We start from the raw sequence: 17,405 nt of genomic DNA, 5'->3' as shown, positions 1-17,405 counted from the left end.
CAAATATCCATTAACAGGTCAATGAATAAACAAATTCTTGTATGCTCTTATAATGAAACAGTAATCAGCAATAAAAAGGAATAAATTACTGGTACATACATGCTAACACGGTAAACCTCAAAAACACACAGAGCAACAGAGGCCAGAGACAAAAGAGTACACACCTGATTGTGTTTATGTGAAGTTTGGGAACAAGCAAAACTAGTTCAAGGCTACAGATGTGAGTCAGTGATTGCCTGAAGGAGGGGGCTGATGGGATGGGCTAAAGGGACAAAGGATCTTCTGGGGAGAAGAAAATGTTCTAATCTTTAGCATAGTGATGGTTACTTGGGTGCATACATTTGTCAAAACTTGCCGACCTACACACTTAAAATGCGTGAATTTTAAAGCATGTAAATTATATTTCAAGAGAGTGCGTGCGTGTTTGTACTTGCAGTGTGTGTATATATGACGTGTATTACATCTATATACATTCAGATACATATACATTATATATATGTATAAATACACACACACACACACACACACACACACACACACACACACACACAGTATTGCTTCCTTGGGGGGAAACCCAGAAGGAACTTCCCTAAAATGTGAAAAGTAGATGTATTTCATGAATGTAGTTATAGATGATCTTTTTTCTCTTCTCAGATTTGCCAAAATTTTACCTGTAAGATTCTATTTTTTACATGATAGTATAATATATGTTCAATTTTTAAAAAAATCAGTAGCTGCAGGAGGCATGCACTTATGGTGGTCTACGACACACCAGGTTTTTATTTCATGTTTGTGTGGTGAAGCCCTAAGATTTTTTTCCTGATGTCCACCAATCTAATCTCCAAACCAGCAGCAAATCTCAAAGCCCCTTCCAAATCATTCATTTGTTTGCCGGAAACAAATACTGTCTGTCATCCATTGTCTTTTCTTATATTGTTTTTTTTAACCACATCATGTGCTCACCAAGGACTGAAATAATATTTTTATTCTTTGTATTTCCAAAAGCCCCAGCACAGAAAAACACAGAGATTTGGAGAACGTAGACCTGAGCAGACGCAGGGTCACTATGTACAGCAGCATAGGCTGTGCACTGCACAAACTCCAAGCAATGATACAAATGGCTCCCCCTGCCTCGTGGATAACATCCTTTGGAGTTGTGCAAACAGAGTCCTTGGTCAGAGTCCTGTCCCATCACTTCCTAGTTTTGTGATCTTAAAGAAGTTACCTCCTGAGCCTCAATTTCCTCATCTATCAGGTAAGGAATATTGATAAGGAAAATGATTGGATTGAAATAGTGTGTGCTCCAAGCCCTCTGCAAACTCTACGATGTTAGATGTGGTGATTCCCATAATAAACTTGATCTCTGCCGTTCTTTACACCTTGCTCATCACCACCCCTTCCTCATCAGCTTCCACTCAGTTCCCTGAAATTGTCAAGCATGTTCCCACCTCAGAGCATTTGCACATGCTGTTCCCTCTTCCTAGAAGACTGTCGTGCCCAATCTTCCCTCAGCTGGATCCTTCAGGTGATGCAGATTTCAGTGATAGTGTCACTGGAGGCATCCCCTGAGCATCCTGAGATAGCCTCCTGCCCACTACCAGGTTCTGTCTCACCATCTTTTGTTATTAGTACCTGAAGTTATTTTGTTTATTTAACTCCGGTTGTCCACCTCCTGGGTAGAGGGTCTCTGTCTGTTTTGTTCACTGCTATGTCTCCAGCCCCTGGAGCACAGTCCGTGCTCAAAACTCATGTACTGAGAATGAACAAATACTTATTGATAGCTAGGCGACACGTTGTGTTTATTCAGTCTGCCAGCTGTTTTCCAAAAACCAGAGACTGTGAAGCAAACATGGCTTTTTCCTCCTCTGCTGAGAGCCAGTGGCTGAAGGAATCTGCCTGAGACATGCTGGCGGCCACAGTCTGAACGTCTGCCGGGGAAGGCTCCACGTCAGCCCGTGTGGTAAGGACCAGGGAATAAGGAGGGCATTGTGCTACTGGTTCCGAGAACAGCACCTCCCTCAACTGGGCGCACCTCTCCAGCCAGGCGCTTTGTTCCTCTCCCTTCTCATCCGACCGTGAGTGAGGAAATCAGGCCGGCCAGCCTTACCTTTGTTCCTCATAGCTCTCAATGTGGGGTTTCTTTAAAGTTCTGGTGTTGGTGTGAGCCCTGCCAAGGCCACGGTGGAATTTTCTAATCCATGCCAAAGATGGAGCTCATTAATTTTTGTGCTTGAAAGAAAGAAAACACTTCTTTAGGAATTGGCGTGTTTCGCTTTCTGCTGAAGGAGAGTGAGGCCTCTCTGCAAGGAAACGAATCTAGGTTTGTAGGTGGATCTTTCAGGGAGAACCCAGCACGTGGACAGTACTCACAAGCCTGCCAGAGCCCCGGTGGTATCCACACCAGGGGCTGCCCGCTGCTGTGGGCAGAGGGCTGGGCGGGGCCTGGAGACTTGAGCAGAGGTAGGAGTGCACCCCACCTCTCCCTAAAGCGCCCACTCAGCACATTTCCAGAAAGTTCTTCTGCTCTCCCTCTTCCGAAACGTGCACGAATTCTGGAGGGGGTGACTCCTGAGGTCAGACAAGCCATCCTCACTGCCTGGACCTGATACCACCAGGTAAATTGCCAGGATCTATACACAGCAGTAAATAATTTAAAATTTTATTTTATATTATATATCTCAAATATATATTATATTGTAATGTTAACTATTTAGTATATATTAAAACAAACTAAGTGTATTTATTAATAGAAAATAGTGTAGAAGGAAAAAAGTAAAAAATGTCACATGGCAGGGGTTGAGGCTTCAGGTGATTTTCTACATTTTCTTGATAACTTTTCCTGTTTTATCCCCATTATGTATTCATATACATTACGCTCATATCATAAAATAACAATAAAACAATTTCCATTTTTATAAAGTCTTCCTTTGCAAATATATTGTGGAGAAGAATGCGAAAATCACATGGATCTTTAACATAAACCTTAATGCTTTCCTGGTACAGATAGTTTAGAGTCTACAGCCCCATCCTCAGTGCCTACCTTCACCCTCCCCTGCCTTTAGAGGCATTGCATGGTAAGTCAGTAATACTTTAGTGTAAATTAGTCTGAGTTCATCTCTCTCTCTCTCTCTCTCTCACACACACACACACACACACACACACACACACACACACACACACCCACAGGTGGCACCCAAAACTCTGTGAGAGTCTGTGGATTCACAATGGAAGAAGGAATAAACGTTGCCTAAATTAAACTGGCTAACTGAATTCTGCCCAGGCCTGGATTTTTCTGACCGCAGTGGCCAGCAGCAGTCTAAAGAAGAGTGTCGATGGGGCCACAGGCTGTATTCTCATCCCACCAAATCTAATTTGTCTGCAGCGCACATTCAGATCAGAGGCTGAATGCTTGTGCCGAGCTGAGACAGTCTGCTTGATCTATTAGCTGGCTGAAGGGCCTGCCAGGCTGAAGGCAGAGAGCTGAGCTCAGTTGCCCTTGTGGGCCCTTTCTGGATTTTATTTCCCTTTTTGCTTCTGGTTTAAAGACCTTCTTCAAAACTCTCACTAATAATTTAAAAAAAAAAAGCTGATTAACAGAGTTTGAGAAGAGCTGCATGATGATTAAGTGGTTCGGGAAAAGACGTGGAAAAAAAGTTTAAGGAGCTGCAGTTTGGAGAAAAGAACCCAGAGGAGGGGATTGAATAATGATTTTTAAGTGCCAGGCACTTACTAATCAACTGATACACGCTCCGTGAACATTGAACAGCCATCACATGGGGAGCCTCAGCTGTGCCCCAAAGCCAAGAAGAATAAGACTTTAGGAAAGAAGTACAAACGAGGTAGGAGTGATTTAAGATAGACATGAGAAAGGACTTCTCAAAGCTAAAAGCATCTCATTGCAGAACCGGAAATCACAGTGGATTCAGAAGGAAAAACGTACAACTCAGGTCTTTTATAAGGTTTTAACTTTTGTTGAAGAGTCCTAATTCCTGTTCACAGAATCTACCAGCAAACTCTAGTGTCTGGTTGTGTCGGGGCAGCCTCTACATGGAGTCAGTGATGAAGGTAAAAATGTGTTCAGAGGTTTGGTGGAGGAAGCAGTTCTGTGAGCTCTTCAAGGGCAGAGAGAAACCAAGTCCAATTCCGCTCTGCACCCACACCAAGAAGTGGGGGCCTGGCGAACATAGCGCCTGATTCCCCAGGCTGGATGGACAAAGGCTGCCCTTGAAGGCTGAGGCAGGAGGGGACAGTGCAAGGCTGGGGAGAGCGTGCTTTGGGCCGAGGCACCACACGGGCACGGGCGGGAATGGGCAGAGCTTGACGAATGTTGGGGGCACCAGGCGATGGGGTCCACACAAGTCAGACTGAGAAATGAATATGTGACACTGTGGGAACCGTCTGAGGCTCCTGAAGCAGGGGCAGGACCAGATGGAAGCAGCGGCTCTGGAAGGCTGAGTTTGCTAAAAGGAAGTGGATGGACTGGAAAGAGAGAAGAAAGACAGCTGGGTGTTTCTGGTTCTGTACAGCACTTCACTTTGTTTACTTTGGAGCATGCACCACAGGCTGAACATTAGTCTGATGAATTATCGATTGCCCGAGCCCATCCCACTACACCACAAGCTCACCGAGCACAGGGGCCTGTTTTTCTTGTTCTTTGTTGAGTTCTTAGCACCAAGCATAGACCCTAGTGTGTAGCACTAGGGTCCAGAAATATTTATCGAATGAACGAATAAAGTAAACCAGGCGGGGGACAAAATTCAGGAGTCCTGAGCTCTTTGTTGCTGGTAATCTTGAAAGAAGAATCAAGACATGTAACTAGCTAGGCTAGTTGAGGAGGCTTTCTGCTCAGGGAAAGCATTTCAACTTGATGGCCCTCAGATTTTGAATCTGAATGTCCAGTGTGAAGCATCTAACCAAGCCAGGCTGACTCAGGGCCATGAGATATTGTTCATGACTGCTACATCCCATCTGAGACACAGAGGTATAATTCCAGGATTCCTAGGACAATATAGCTGAGCAGCTCAACTGAACAGTGTCTTCAGTTAAATTAAAATATTTCTGACAGCTTACCAAGTACTCACTGTTACTGAGGAGCGAGCTGAAGGGAAAACGTACGGAGTCCTGGAAGGATGGTGGAAAGGAGAAAGTTTCAGTAACGCCTGTAGGGTCTGTTATACCTGCTCATTTCCCCACTGGTTTTGCCATGGCAAAAACAGAGGGTTGTACCATGGAAAGATGCCATTTTTGGAGTCTTTGAAACTTATTTAACTTCGTCATTTTTAAGAGTGAAGTCTTGAGTGAGCTACTGCACTTCTCTGAACTTCTCACCTGTAAACTGAGGTAATGATAATAATATTTTTCTCTCATGGTTGTAGTAAGGATTGTTTGCAGAGCACTTTAGAAATAGGAAAATACCAGACGAACATCATTCATCTATTTTTTCCCCCATATTTTCTTTGGAGACTCAGCCAGCACTGGGTCAGCCTTCACTTTTGCAAAGGCTCCTGTCTCTAAGCTGACTTCCAACATCATCCACACAACAAATCAAATAATTTTTGCCCAAGTTATCACTTACTACCACTAGCCACCATTAAAATTGGTAATTTGGGATCACTCTTACCATCTATTTTTGTGTAAGTTTTCTTTTCTTTCTTTTTTTTTTTTTTGACGGCTATTATAATCTATCTACAGAGATTTTTCTTTAAGTGTATAATAACATTACCCTATTTCGAGTAACACTGCTGCAGAACTTAAATTGTCTGGGATGTCATAGGTCTCCCGCTCTAGATTTTGCAAAAGTATAAGATAAATGTGCTGACTGTGGAGAGGAAGGATATGCATTCTGTTTCAAAGCTTTTAAATCCTAAATTCTGGTTTAAAAGAGCTCAAAGGGCCCTACATCCATTCATTCGTTTGTTCATTCATTTAAGAAATGTTTATCAGTTCTGGGTCAGCCCCATTGGTGCCCTGTTCACAACCCCCCTGCAATTCCTGTGCATCTTCACAGCCTCTGAGTGCAAACACCAGCAACCTTCCTCACGTCTTTCTCTGGGGCATGGGCTGGAAATGCCAGGAGCAGCCTTCAACCAGTGATGGGCAGGAGCTGGTGAGAAAGTACTCGGCTTCCTGGGTCTCAGGATGGGTACCTCTGAGGCACACGCGCCCTGTCTCCCAGGCTTCCTCAGCGGGGTTAAGCATCAGCTGCCACACTGGAAACTTGCTGGGGATGGATGCACTGTTTACTGGCTGTCTCCCCTCCCCGGCTCACTTCTCTACACCCTTGCTGGGGATTCCTGGGATCCCCAGGATCCAAAAAAATGTTTTCACTCAAATCTTTTTCTCAAGGTCTTCTTCAGAGGAGAACCAACCTAAGGCAAGTTTTTACCAGAATCAAGGCATTGCGTGGGTGTTGAGGGAACAGAATGATGTATCAGATCCAGTCACCGCCCCCAAGGAGTCCACAGCTCAGACAGGGCGTGAGATGTGTGCAGAAATGTCAACACGAGCGTGAACAGGGTTTCATTTTCTAACAGTTTCAAATCCTGCCGAGTCTCTTTCACACACACACACACACACACCCTCCACTCCAGTCCAGGTGTCTGCTATATTCAGTGGTATGAAAGAACCAGCCACCTCATAAGAGCTGATTGTTGCGTTTTCGGGAATTTTTCAAACAGTTCATTAAACACAGCCATTATGAAAAGTTTAATGCTATAAACTTACAAAGACATAGATTGTATTTTTTAAAAAGTACTAAATATTCATCCTCATCACTTCCTAATTATTTGACTACATTTTACTGTTATGTCTGCCTTTGAGATTATTCATGAGGTTATTTATACGGTATTACTGCAAGTTTCTTCCCATCTTTGTGTTTGGTGACTCTGATGGGAGTATTTACACCCCAGAAATTGGCAAATGCTACAAATTAGGAATGCTCCCCTACCCCCAACCCTGCCACCCCCCCCAAAGCCAATCATTAAATAGTTACCAGCATATCAACCATATCTCACCTGGAATCTTACAAAAGCCTCCTAACTGGCCCTGGGACCCTCCATTACATGTCTTCATGATTCTGCCCACCGCTGCTAAGGTGATCGTCTAAAATGCAGATCAGATGGCCTCACTCTCCCACTTAAGGCTCCTGCTCCCCTGAATTCCCATACATCCTAAGGCCCCTCTCCTGTCTGTACCTTCCTGCCTCACTGTCCTGGCCTTTCTCTCCCTTCGTCCTTGAGATCCGGTCACACAGCCTTCCTTTGGTCCCAAACCAGCTGCTCAGCTTCTCCCCACCCTAGGGCTTTTTCTCTTATTCTTCCTTCTTTTCACAAGATCAGCTTCTTCTACTTGTTTAGGTGTCAGCTTAACCATCACCTGCCCAGAGGTAGTGCTCTGACTGGACCTCTTATGTCTTCTGCAACCCCCATTCCCAAAGCCTGGCCCCTCCCCATCCCACGAGCCTCTTCTCTCTCCTCATAGCCCTTGGCACCACTTCCACTCACCTTGCTTATTTATTGGTTGATTTGGCTACTGTTTTTACCCCGATAGAGTGTGAGCTCCGTGAAAGGAAATTTGCCTTGTTCCAGGCTGTCTCCCACCTCCTAGAAGAGTGACTGACATGCGATAGGCGCTGAGTTGGACTCATCTGTTGGATGAATGGATGCATGTTGCTTCTACCTGCCCCCACCCCCATTCATTTCTCAGCCCTCCACAACTTGGTGGCCACCTTTTCATCCACCCCCTCCTCTAAAACTGTTTCCTGAAGGTCCCTCATGCTTCCTGAGTTGCCATATTTCACACACATTTCAGTATTCATCTTGCTGAATTTCCAGGCTGCGTTTAACCATTCTTTGCTCCTTGAAACGCTCTCCCCTCCATGAACCCATCCTCTCCTGATTTATCTTTTCCATCTGTCTTTCTTGGACTCGGTGGTAGATTGCATCAGCAGTGCCATTTCTTCACCTCACCTGTATTGCTTCTCCCCTTGAATATGGGCTTGTCCATGTGACATGCTTTGACCAACAGAATGAGGTAGAACCAACACAGTCCTAAGTCTTCGAGAGACCTTGTGTATTCCTGCTTGTTTTCTTCTGCTTCAGCCTTGGCCATGAGAAGGGAATGCCCCCTCTAGCTTCTGATCCCCAAAGAAAGGAGTGAGCCAGGTGGCGCAGCAGCAAGAGCTCCAGTTGAGCCCCGATTGGAGGTGAACCCCAGCCACCCATATGTGACCTATGCACCAGCCGGCCAAGACCAGCCATGCCTCCCATGCCATACATGTGTGAGCTCTAATAGGAAACCAGAATTGTGATAAAGCCACTGAGTTTTGAAGTGACTTGTTATGCAGCAAAAGCAGATTGATACAGACTCTTCTGTGGGTTTTCCTTTCTCTGGGCAGGACTCAAGCATTGGTTTCTCCTCTCCCCATCCACATGCAGCTTCACACACTGGGTGTGATGATCTCTGCCCTTAAGGTTTAAACCTCCTCTTGTGCTCAGGTTTCCAAGCTGTAATAGCCACACTGGCCTCCACCCCTGAGCTTCAGACCCAATGAAACACTATCTCCCCCAGACTTCCCCTAGGCTCCTCAAATTCGACATGTCAAGACAACAGGCAACATCTTTCCCACTTTCTGTCCCCCACCTGTTCTTTACCCTGTATGCCCTGCCCCTGCCGTGATGCCACCATGCTCCCCGTCACTCAGGCTAAGATCAGGGGCTTACAGGTGGCTCCTCCCTCATACCCATGGTCACCAAGCCTCACCTACTAAACCTCCTAAACACTCTCAAGAAGGACCCTTGAACCTCCCACCACTCCCACAGCCCTGTTCAAGCCCTTACCACCAGAACTAATGCAATGGCTTCCAATCCAGTAGCTCCCCAAAGTAGCTGAGCATCACAGTCAGCTGAAATAGGGGGCCACGGGAGCAACCCTGGCTGTAACTGACCACAAACCCTTCCCTGACCCACCACCATGACATATACAGGTACAGCACACCTTCTGGGATCTGACACCAGATGTAGTGGCTGTGCTCATGGACCCTGGGGCCCACTGCCCTCCTCTGACCAGCCCTGTGACAATGCACAGGCTACTCAACCTCTCTGTGCCTCTGTTTCCCCATCTTTAAAGTGGAGATAATAGCTGTGTTCCTTTACTGGGTTGTTCTGAGGGTTAAATAATTTTACTTATTTGTAAGGCACCTCCAATAGTGCCTGGCATGTGGGAAGATAATGTTACATCTTTTTTTTTTCCCACATTTTTCTTCTGTTTGTCATTTATCATCCTTTTATAGTTATTGATAAAGTACAACTCTTTTTACACTGTAAGGTATCTTCTCCTCTTTCTGCCTACTCTTTAAAAATAATATTTGCAAGTTAGTAATAGAAAGCAAAGCCCTGTCATGAGTTAATGGGCCGTACCAGGTAATTATTCTTGTATGTTTAGTTTTTCCCACTAAGAATGCTTTATTTGTTTTTAATATACAACTAAAACCCAAAAGGACATGTCCCCCTGTTTTTTTCCTTGAGTCAAGTTGATTGAAGAATAATTTGCTTACAAACCAAATTCCCCCTTTTCAAGAACGCATGGTTTGATCATGTAGCTGTCACTATCACCAAGGTGTGGAGCGTTTACATCACCTCTAAATGGTTCCCTTGTGCCTGAGAAGCTCGCCTTTTGAGATCCAGCTCTTCTCACTCTCTCCTTCACCCTTCAAGCTCGGGCAAAACACAACAGCTCGGTGGGGCCCTCATGCACTGTGCTGTCTCGGACCACAGGCCTCTGCCCATCCTGCTCTCCCACCTTCTGGCCTGGCTAACTCCCCTTCTCTTTCAAGCTTCTGCTCTCTCCCCTCTGCTCTCCTCAGAGTTCACCTTGGCCTCTCTCTGGCCTGTTTTCATGGGACAGCCCCTCACTGGACTATCATCCAGGGGGCGGAAGGGACCTGATTCCAGGCTTCAGCCTCTGCCTGGCACTGAGCAGACAGGACCTGGAGGCTGGGCTGGGTGATGGGATCCCTGTTGTGCTGGGTGGCTTGGTGGTTACAGGCCTGTGGCAGGGCCAGGGCCCCTAAGCCTGGGGGAAGCCCCTAGCTTTCCCACAGGCACCGCCCGTCCATCTAGTCCTGGGGGTGGTTCCCATTTTTCCCAGACACACCTTGGGAGAGCACAAGGCTGAGTCACGCTGAGGAGGCTGAGCATGTCTAGGGGGTCAGGGCGGGGGTGGGGGTGGTCTGCAGGCACAGCAGTGGCTGTGAGTGAGAGTCAGGCCAGCCAGGGGGTGGGGGTGGGGAGGTGGGTGCTGACCTCCTCGTGGAGGTTGGGCAAGGGGCAGGGAACAAGCAAAGGCAAAGGGTCAGGCCAGGCCACTCGTCCATACTGAACCATATGCTGTGTTGAGGCCAAACCAAATGTCAATCACAGGAGAGAGCAGACAGAGCCCCTTTTTGTAAACACCCTTCACTCATAGGGACTTTGTAATCCCATGATTCATTTCACAACATTAATGAACGTGCATTTATGGAGACCCTACTCTGTGCAGGCGTGGGGTCAGAGTCGGTAGAAGATGCCCTCGTGGCCCCCAGATGCTCCAGGCACTCAGCCTTCTGCCAAGGGCTTCTTGCTGCAAACAGCTGCTTCTCTCTGCTGGAAGGCTTTCTCTGGCTGACACGGTGTCGGGATGAGTTAAAGCCCCCCCCCCCCGCCCAAAGAAGCCCTCCACCATGAGGACTGGGAGTCCGCCCTGCAGGTGGGACACCTCTGGGGCAGGCTCCATACGGTCCCTGTGAGCTCAGTGATGCTGAGCCTCAGCTGCCCGCAGAGGCCACTTGCTTGGCACTGTGCTCTTCACCAGTCCCTTCCCATCCCACTTTCCTTCCAGTGTTTCCTGTGATCATCCCCCCAGTGAGTCACTTGCACCCAAACCCTCATGGTCAGGATCTGCTTCTGGGAAAACCTAAACAGTGTGAATAAGATGAAGGAAGTCTGTGCCCACAGCAAGGCCTCCAAGGGCAGGTGGGTCTTTACTGGGCCTGAGTATCACTCTAAGCTGCTTGCCCGGCCTGCAGTGAATTCTGGGCACTCGACAGACACCAATGAATGGATGGATGGGTGGATGGATGGATGGATGGATGGATAGATGGATGGGTGGATGGATGGGTGGATGGATGGGTGGATGGATGGGTGGATGGACGGGTGGATGGGTGGATGGACGGGTGGATGGATGGGTGGATGGGTGGATGGGTGGATGGGTAGATAGAGGATGGGTGGATGGATGGATGGTGGATGGAGGATGGGTGGATGGATAGATGGAAAGATGGGTGGAAGAATGACTCTCCAAAACCCAGAGCAGGGAGTGACTGTCTTAAAAGAGTATACCCATGTTCAGAGAGGTTAACTGACTTACCCGTGGTCAATTAGAAATAGTTGGTAGCATATGCAGCCAGAAGCTGGGATACTTGACTGTTACACCAAGCCGGGGCTCACCACTGAAAAAAGGCTGAGTGTGGAAAGCTAATCCAGGTTAATCCCCATTGATGGATCATTAATGTGCTAGGCTGAGATTAAAAACAGGAATGAACGATTTAGTTTCAACCCAGCCCCTCTTCATTTCCTCATGATGGCTTATATTTCCACATGTCTCTAACAATTCCTACAGTACCAGTGACAAAGGGGGAGGGGCTATGCGAAACTGTCCAAGAAACAGCTATTAGGAACAGGATTCTGCAGCCACGGGGGTAGGGAAAATGGTACGGGCAGATCAGCCTGCAGCAGCCCTTTTGGCCTCTCAGAAACCTTAATTTCGAAGAAACTGGCTTTGGCTTAAGTTCAAAGAGTTAGCTTTAAGAGACACTGATATAATGGTTAGAAACCAGGCCTAAAATTATCTTAATTGAAAGACTTATTTGGTTATGAAGAGAGAGTGTTGGCTTATACTGGGAGGGGGGTGGGGGTGGGGGTGGGGGTGGGGGTGGGGGTGGGGGGGTGTCGGGGAGGAAGTCTTGTCATGAAGCACCACTCGCTCAGTTTTCTGGGAAGTGGGTGGGTTTACGTGGGTCAGACCCTCTCACCCTCCCCATTGCGGGTAGTAAAACGCCAGAAGGTGAATCGCAGTTATTGCCCTGCTGCCTGCTGAGGTGTGGACGGTGCCTCAGTGTAACCTCCCTGAAAATGGGTGCAAATGACGTCCACCCTCCATTCTTCCTGCACCGTCTGGCCTTTCGGCCCCAATTCCTCCATTTACTCAGGAAAATTCTTTCTGGTGCTGACTGTAATCTTTTTGAAGACAGGGACGTGCCCTCTCTGGGCTGACCCCCAGCAGAACTTGTCCTCCCATCCAGGGCCCGGAGGGGGCGCTGCTGCAGGGGAAGTTAGTTGGTTTTAAACGGAGCATTTCTCCCTACTGTTCCCGTGTTGCGCAAGCCTGCTCAGGGTGACACCCGCCGCCACCTCAGCGCCGGAGGGCCAGGAGCGCCGGCGCGGCGCCGCCGGGATTCGAACCATCGCAACCGGCCGGGCCGGAGCCCGCTAGGAGCCAGCGCAGGCGAACGGGAAGGAGGGACCGGAGTGGGAGGAGCCGGCCGGCGCCCCCTCCCCCGTTCGGCCGCGCGTCCGGCCCCGCCCCGCCCCCGCGCTGGGCAGAGCGCCTCGCCGCGCGGCTCCTCCCCTCCCCGGCCCCGCCCCCGTGGCTCCCCGCAGCCCCTCCCCTCTCCCATTGGCCGAGGCGGAGACCCGCCTCTCCGCCCAATGGCCGCCGCCGCCGCGGCTCGGCTGCCCGCGCTCTGACTGGCCAGCGGCCGGCGGAGTGGCGGGGCGCGGGCCAATGGGGAGAGGCGGCTCGATGAATGGCTGGCCCGGGTGGGGAAGGCAGGAGGCGGCGATCCCAGCGGAGGGGGCCGTTCGCCAGCTCCGAGGCAGAAAGTGCCACGACTCCACACGCGCGCACGCAGCCAGCTGGCGGCCGGTGCGGACGGCGGACGGGGCGGGCGGCGTCGGGGTCTCAGCGCTTGCAGCTGCTCGGAGGCGGCTTCTCGGCAGAGGCTCGGCCGGCTCCTTTCTCCCGGTTCCGCGGCGGCGGCGGCGGCGGCGGCTCTTGCTCTCTCGCTCTCCCTCCCGTGTCTCCGGCTGCAGGTAAGAAACTTGACCGGGCCCTGCAGCAGCGGCGGCGGCGGCGGCGCGCGGGCCGGGCCGTCGGGGCTCCGGGGCCGGGCGGGGCCGGGCCGGCCGCGCCGGGACTGACACGTCTCCCTGGCGGCCCCTCCCCCGGCGGCGCCGCCCGCCGTCGCCGCGGCCGCGGACCCTGGGGGTCCGGGCGGGCCCTGGGGGCGTGTGCCGGGCCGAACCCCGTGCAGGGGCGTCGGCCGAGCGCGCCCGCGGCGTGGACCCCACGCTCTCGCCGTCGGCGGGACCTGCGGCGGCCCGGCGGCGCGACGTGGCCGCTCCCCCCTCCCTCTCTGCCGGGCCGTCGGGCCGGCCCGCGCGCTCCGAAGTTGGGCGAAGAAAGTTGGCGGCGGGGCGGGGCGGCGCACAGCTGGCGGAGGAAGGGGTTAAGCTTCGGGAAGCGGCCGGATGACGTTGCTGGGCTGGAGTCCGGGCTGGGGGGGTGGGGGCGGGCGGAAGGCGGCGGAGGCCGGCGCGGGGGGGATGGGGGGTGGAATGGGGGCCCGGGCCGAGCGCTCCTGTCTCGGGCTGCAGCCGGGGGCGCGGCAGGGCCGGGCGGCGCCGGCGGGGCGGGGCGGGCCGGGCTCGGGGCCGGGGGGTCGCCTTGCGGGGACCGGGACCGTCCGGGTCCGGACGCCCGGTGGCCGCGGTGGCAACTTCCCGGAGTGCGGGCGGCGGCTCCCTGCTCCCCCTGGCGGCGGGGCCGGGGGCGCTGTTTCCCTGGCCGGCCGCGCGGACCCGGCGCGAGGGCGCCCGGCGGGGGGACGATGGATGAATGGGCCGGCGGTGCCAGGCCCGGCGGAAGCGGCACCTCCGGCCTGGCGCCCGTTGCGGGCCCCGGGATCCCGGCCTTGCCCCGGGCAGGGGAGGGCGGGCTGGGGTCCGCGCTTCCAGGACAGCACTTGGGAAGCCTCGGGGACCACTGCCTACATTGCAGATGACAAACGGTAGCTCAGGTGGTGTCGTGGCTACGGGGTGGGTTCCGAAAGCCGGCACCGTGGGGAGTCGGCCAAGCTGTTTCACTCTGGGATCCGCTTCCACGTCGGAACAGCGGGGCTGCCGGAGAGAGAACCGGGAAGACCCAGCACACGTAGGGGGGAGTAGTCCACAGGTGTTGGCTGTTGCTGTTGTTGCAGGAGTTTTCAGGGTGTTCGGGCCGGGAGAAAGGTGGGGTCTGGGTTTGGGTTTGGCTCCGGCCCGTCCGCCCGCCGTGGACGCAGCCTTGCCACGTCCCGGCCTCTGGATCCCACCCCCTGCCACGCTCCAGACCTTCTGCTCAGGGTTCTTAACCTCTCTGAACCCGAGTTTAGCCTGGAGATAGAACCACGCACTCCCTGTAGGGTCGGGCAGCCTCCCAGGTAAGTGCTGGGAAACCCTGGGACTTTGTGCAAACAGAAGGCAGTTTGGCAATAACTCCTGGAGGTCGGAGGTTAGCAGAGTCTAGGAAGCACCAAGAAAATGAAACTTTGCAGGCTCTTGGGAGTCTCCTGGGTCGCTGTTGTCTGGTGTGCTGGCAGCTTCGGGGGAGGGGGGGGCGTCTATATGGGGTTTTCTGGACTTTGGGGAAGATCTCTTCAGAGCTCTGGCTGTTGAGTGTCCCCAGAGTCTCCGGTCTTCTGTCCAGTGCGTCCAGAAGGGACAGCGGAGCATTTTACACCAGCCCCGCGGGCTGGGGCGCACTCTGCCTCCCCCCTTTCACTTTCCTCTGTGCTTGGCCGTCTTGACTTCCTGTCTCTCCGACCCCAGAGAAGGCTTGGTGATCCCCCAGCGTGCTGTGGTGACGTCTCCATTCCTTTATGAACTCTGCAGAGGTCAGCCCCACTGTGGGCGGCCAACTTGTTTCCCTTCCAGAAAGAAGCTCTGTTTCTGAGGTCCTGGAGGTGCCACTTCCCTCTCTGTTGAAGTGAAGGAGAAAAGCTGGAGATGGAAGGTGGAGCAGGGCTTGCACTCGAAGGGCTTCTGGGCCCGTTGAAGCTGTTAGGGGTGAGGGTGGGGGCCAAGATTGGGAGGGGTGTCTCGCGGACCGGAAATAGTGTCCAGTGCGTAGAGCTGGAAGCACTGTGCTAAATCAGACAGAACTCTTCACTTTCATAGTTAGGAGTCAGCCTCCGAACATCTCTACAGAGATTAAGAACTTAGACTGGTACCTTGGTGCATGAGTATTTTTTGGTGATGGGAGTTTTAAATAAATCCGAAGTCATTGAGTCACATTTGAGCAATCATGCTCTTTGCTGAAAGTCAATAGGCTACAGTGATAATATAGCACCAAATTCCATGTAAGTGGTTGAATGCAAATGATTTGACTGGAATGCTGGTTTATTATGTAGCAGGGATGCCTTTTAAAAATGTCAGGACCCCAGACTCTTCTTACTTGTTCTTTTATCCCAAGGAGCTTAACGAGGAGGTGAGTGACACATAGGGAGGGAGCTCTTTTGAGAATCCAGATTTTTCTGTGCTAAAACCTTGTTTTGGGAGAAAAACTAATGGTCGGTGGGAATGATGAAGGTGGAGATGGTGCTCTCCATCTGTACATCTTGGCTCGGTGACGGTTAAGGCCTGGCCCGTAACACAATAAATGTTGATGAAATGAGGTAGACCAGCACACCTGTTACATTTTCTCCAGCTAGCTCATTGGACAACTGAAGCTCAGCCCAACTTGATTTTAAGATTTACTGTTTAGACTGAGATTCGCAACTGAGATGTGCATCTCGGCCTTGCAGCAACCCCTTTTCGTAGTGTAGATGTGGTTGTTCCCATCCTGTGGATGAGAACGTGGAGGCCCAGCAGGTCAGTTCCTGGTGCCCAGCTGCTGGGTGACGTGGGCACGGCCTTCTGAATGTTCCCCTACAGTCCGTGTAATTCCACACTCGCTGGGACAGTAAGTACCCAAGGAAGCACCTGGAACTGGCAGATAAAAATGAAGGCAGGGAGTCAGTGTGGAGTGTGGCAGTGCCACGACTGTGCTTTTGTTCATGTCTTTCTCAAGCATCTCCTGTGTGCTCGGCCTTCAGACACCACAAACAAGTGAACCTCATTCGTGTCTGAAGGTGCTCCGTCTAGAACTGTGTTTTCCAGTACAGTAGCCACGCAGAGGTATTTAAACTTAATTACAGGTAAATAAAATTAAAATTCAGTTCTTAGTCCCACTAGCCACATTTCAGTGCCTGGCGCCACGTGGTGGTCATTTCCACTGCCACAGAGAGTTGTCCTGGACAGCACTGGTCTGGAGGTAGCTGATGTTCCCTGAACGTTGACGGCTCTGATCTTATTGACCGTTTAGATACTGTCCTGTTGAACCTGATCAAGTGCTGGTTCTGTAGGTCAGAAAGAGTTGACTAGTGGCAGTTCATGTGCTTCCACCTAATAAGGTGTCACCTTTAGAAAGCAGTTATTCCTGACTCTTGGTGTGCATTATAAATTGCACATTAAAGGAAAGAGTTGGGGTGGGGTGGAGCAGGGGTGCAGCACAGACAGTGGTCCTGCCCTGGAGAGCTTCTTACCTAACACCAATGGCATCAACGTGGTCAAACGTAACAGATACGGAAAATAGGTATTGGGCAGAAAGCATATGGCTTATAGGGGAGGTAAATATTTAATTCTGAGTGAGAGAGCCTGGGCAAGAGGGCTACTTAGCATTATAGAAAGTTAACCTGGGGACTTCCTAGGAGGCTGTTTTCTTAGGCTTACCAGCTCTGATGAGCCTCCTGAAACACACAAGCCGACTAAGAGCTGTAAGTGACATGCATTTCCCACCTACCTAGCAACGCAGAGCAACTTTAATTCATAAAGAAAGTTTTATAATTTCTACGTTTGATTATTTTGGCAAGGCTGGAACAGCTGCCGGTCTCCAATTCTCGGCTGTACTAGTGGCCTCATCTTAGTACATTGTGTAGAGTAACGTCCAGCCAGTTAACAGAGAACCCAGAGTGATGGGCGGCTACTTTCTTATTGGTCAGACAGGAGGCCCCTAAGATTGTGCTGGAAGCGATCAGCTCTTTATAGTGATAGTGAATGTTATCTGCTGGCTTCATAGTTAGAATAAAAGACCATCTTAGACCCAGAGCTTTCACTGTGTGCCCTGGCCCCGGGTGAGGTGTGTTTCAGGCTGTCCTGAGACTGGTTCCTAGCTGGTGCCCTGCGTGGTTGGAGCTTGACCAACTCATGAGGTTTGTCCAGCCCCGTGTTACTAAACAATGGAGCCACCTTTTAAAATTGGAGAAATTGTTGTTGTTAAAATCTAGATTTTGGGGT

At 51.0% G+C, this 17,405-nt stretch overlaps 1 protein-coding gene across 2 annotated transcripts in view; it reads left to right on the top strand.

Annotated features, from left to right (window-relative positions):
- Window positions 1–12,805: 12,805 nt before the first annotated feature.
- Window positions 12,806–17,405, top strand: part of RRBP1 (ribosome binding protein 1) — a 59,727-nt gene continuing 55,127 nt past the window's right edge. The window contains exon 1 of one of the 2 annotated variants that reach the window (XM_057701636.1): window positions 12,806–13,124. In XM_057701636.1, the coding sequence (XP_057557619.1) occupies window positions 12,839–13,124 (286 nt within the window). In that variant the 5' untranslated portion in view covers window positions 12,806–12,838. The remainder of the gene's footprint in view (window positions 13,125–17,405) is intronic. The other variant, XM_057701635.1, reaches the window with a different exon arrangement.

Source organism: Hippopotamus amphibius, chromosome 12 (genome assembly GCF_030028045.1).
Source record: "Hippopotamus amphibius kiboko isolate mHipAmp2 chromosome 12, mHipAmp2.hap2, whole genome shotgun sequence".
Taxonomy (NCBI): domain Eukaryota; kingdom Metazoa; phylum Chordata; class Mammalia; order Artiodactyla; family Hippopotamidae; genus Hippopotamus; species Hippopotamus amphibius.
This window is presented reverse-complemented; position numbering and strand designations above follow the sequence as displayed.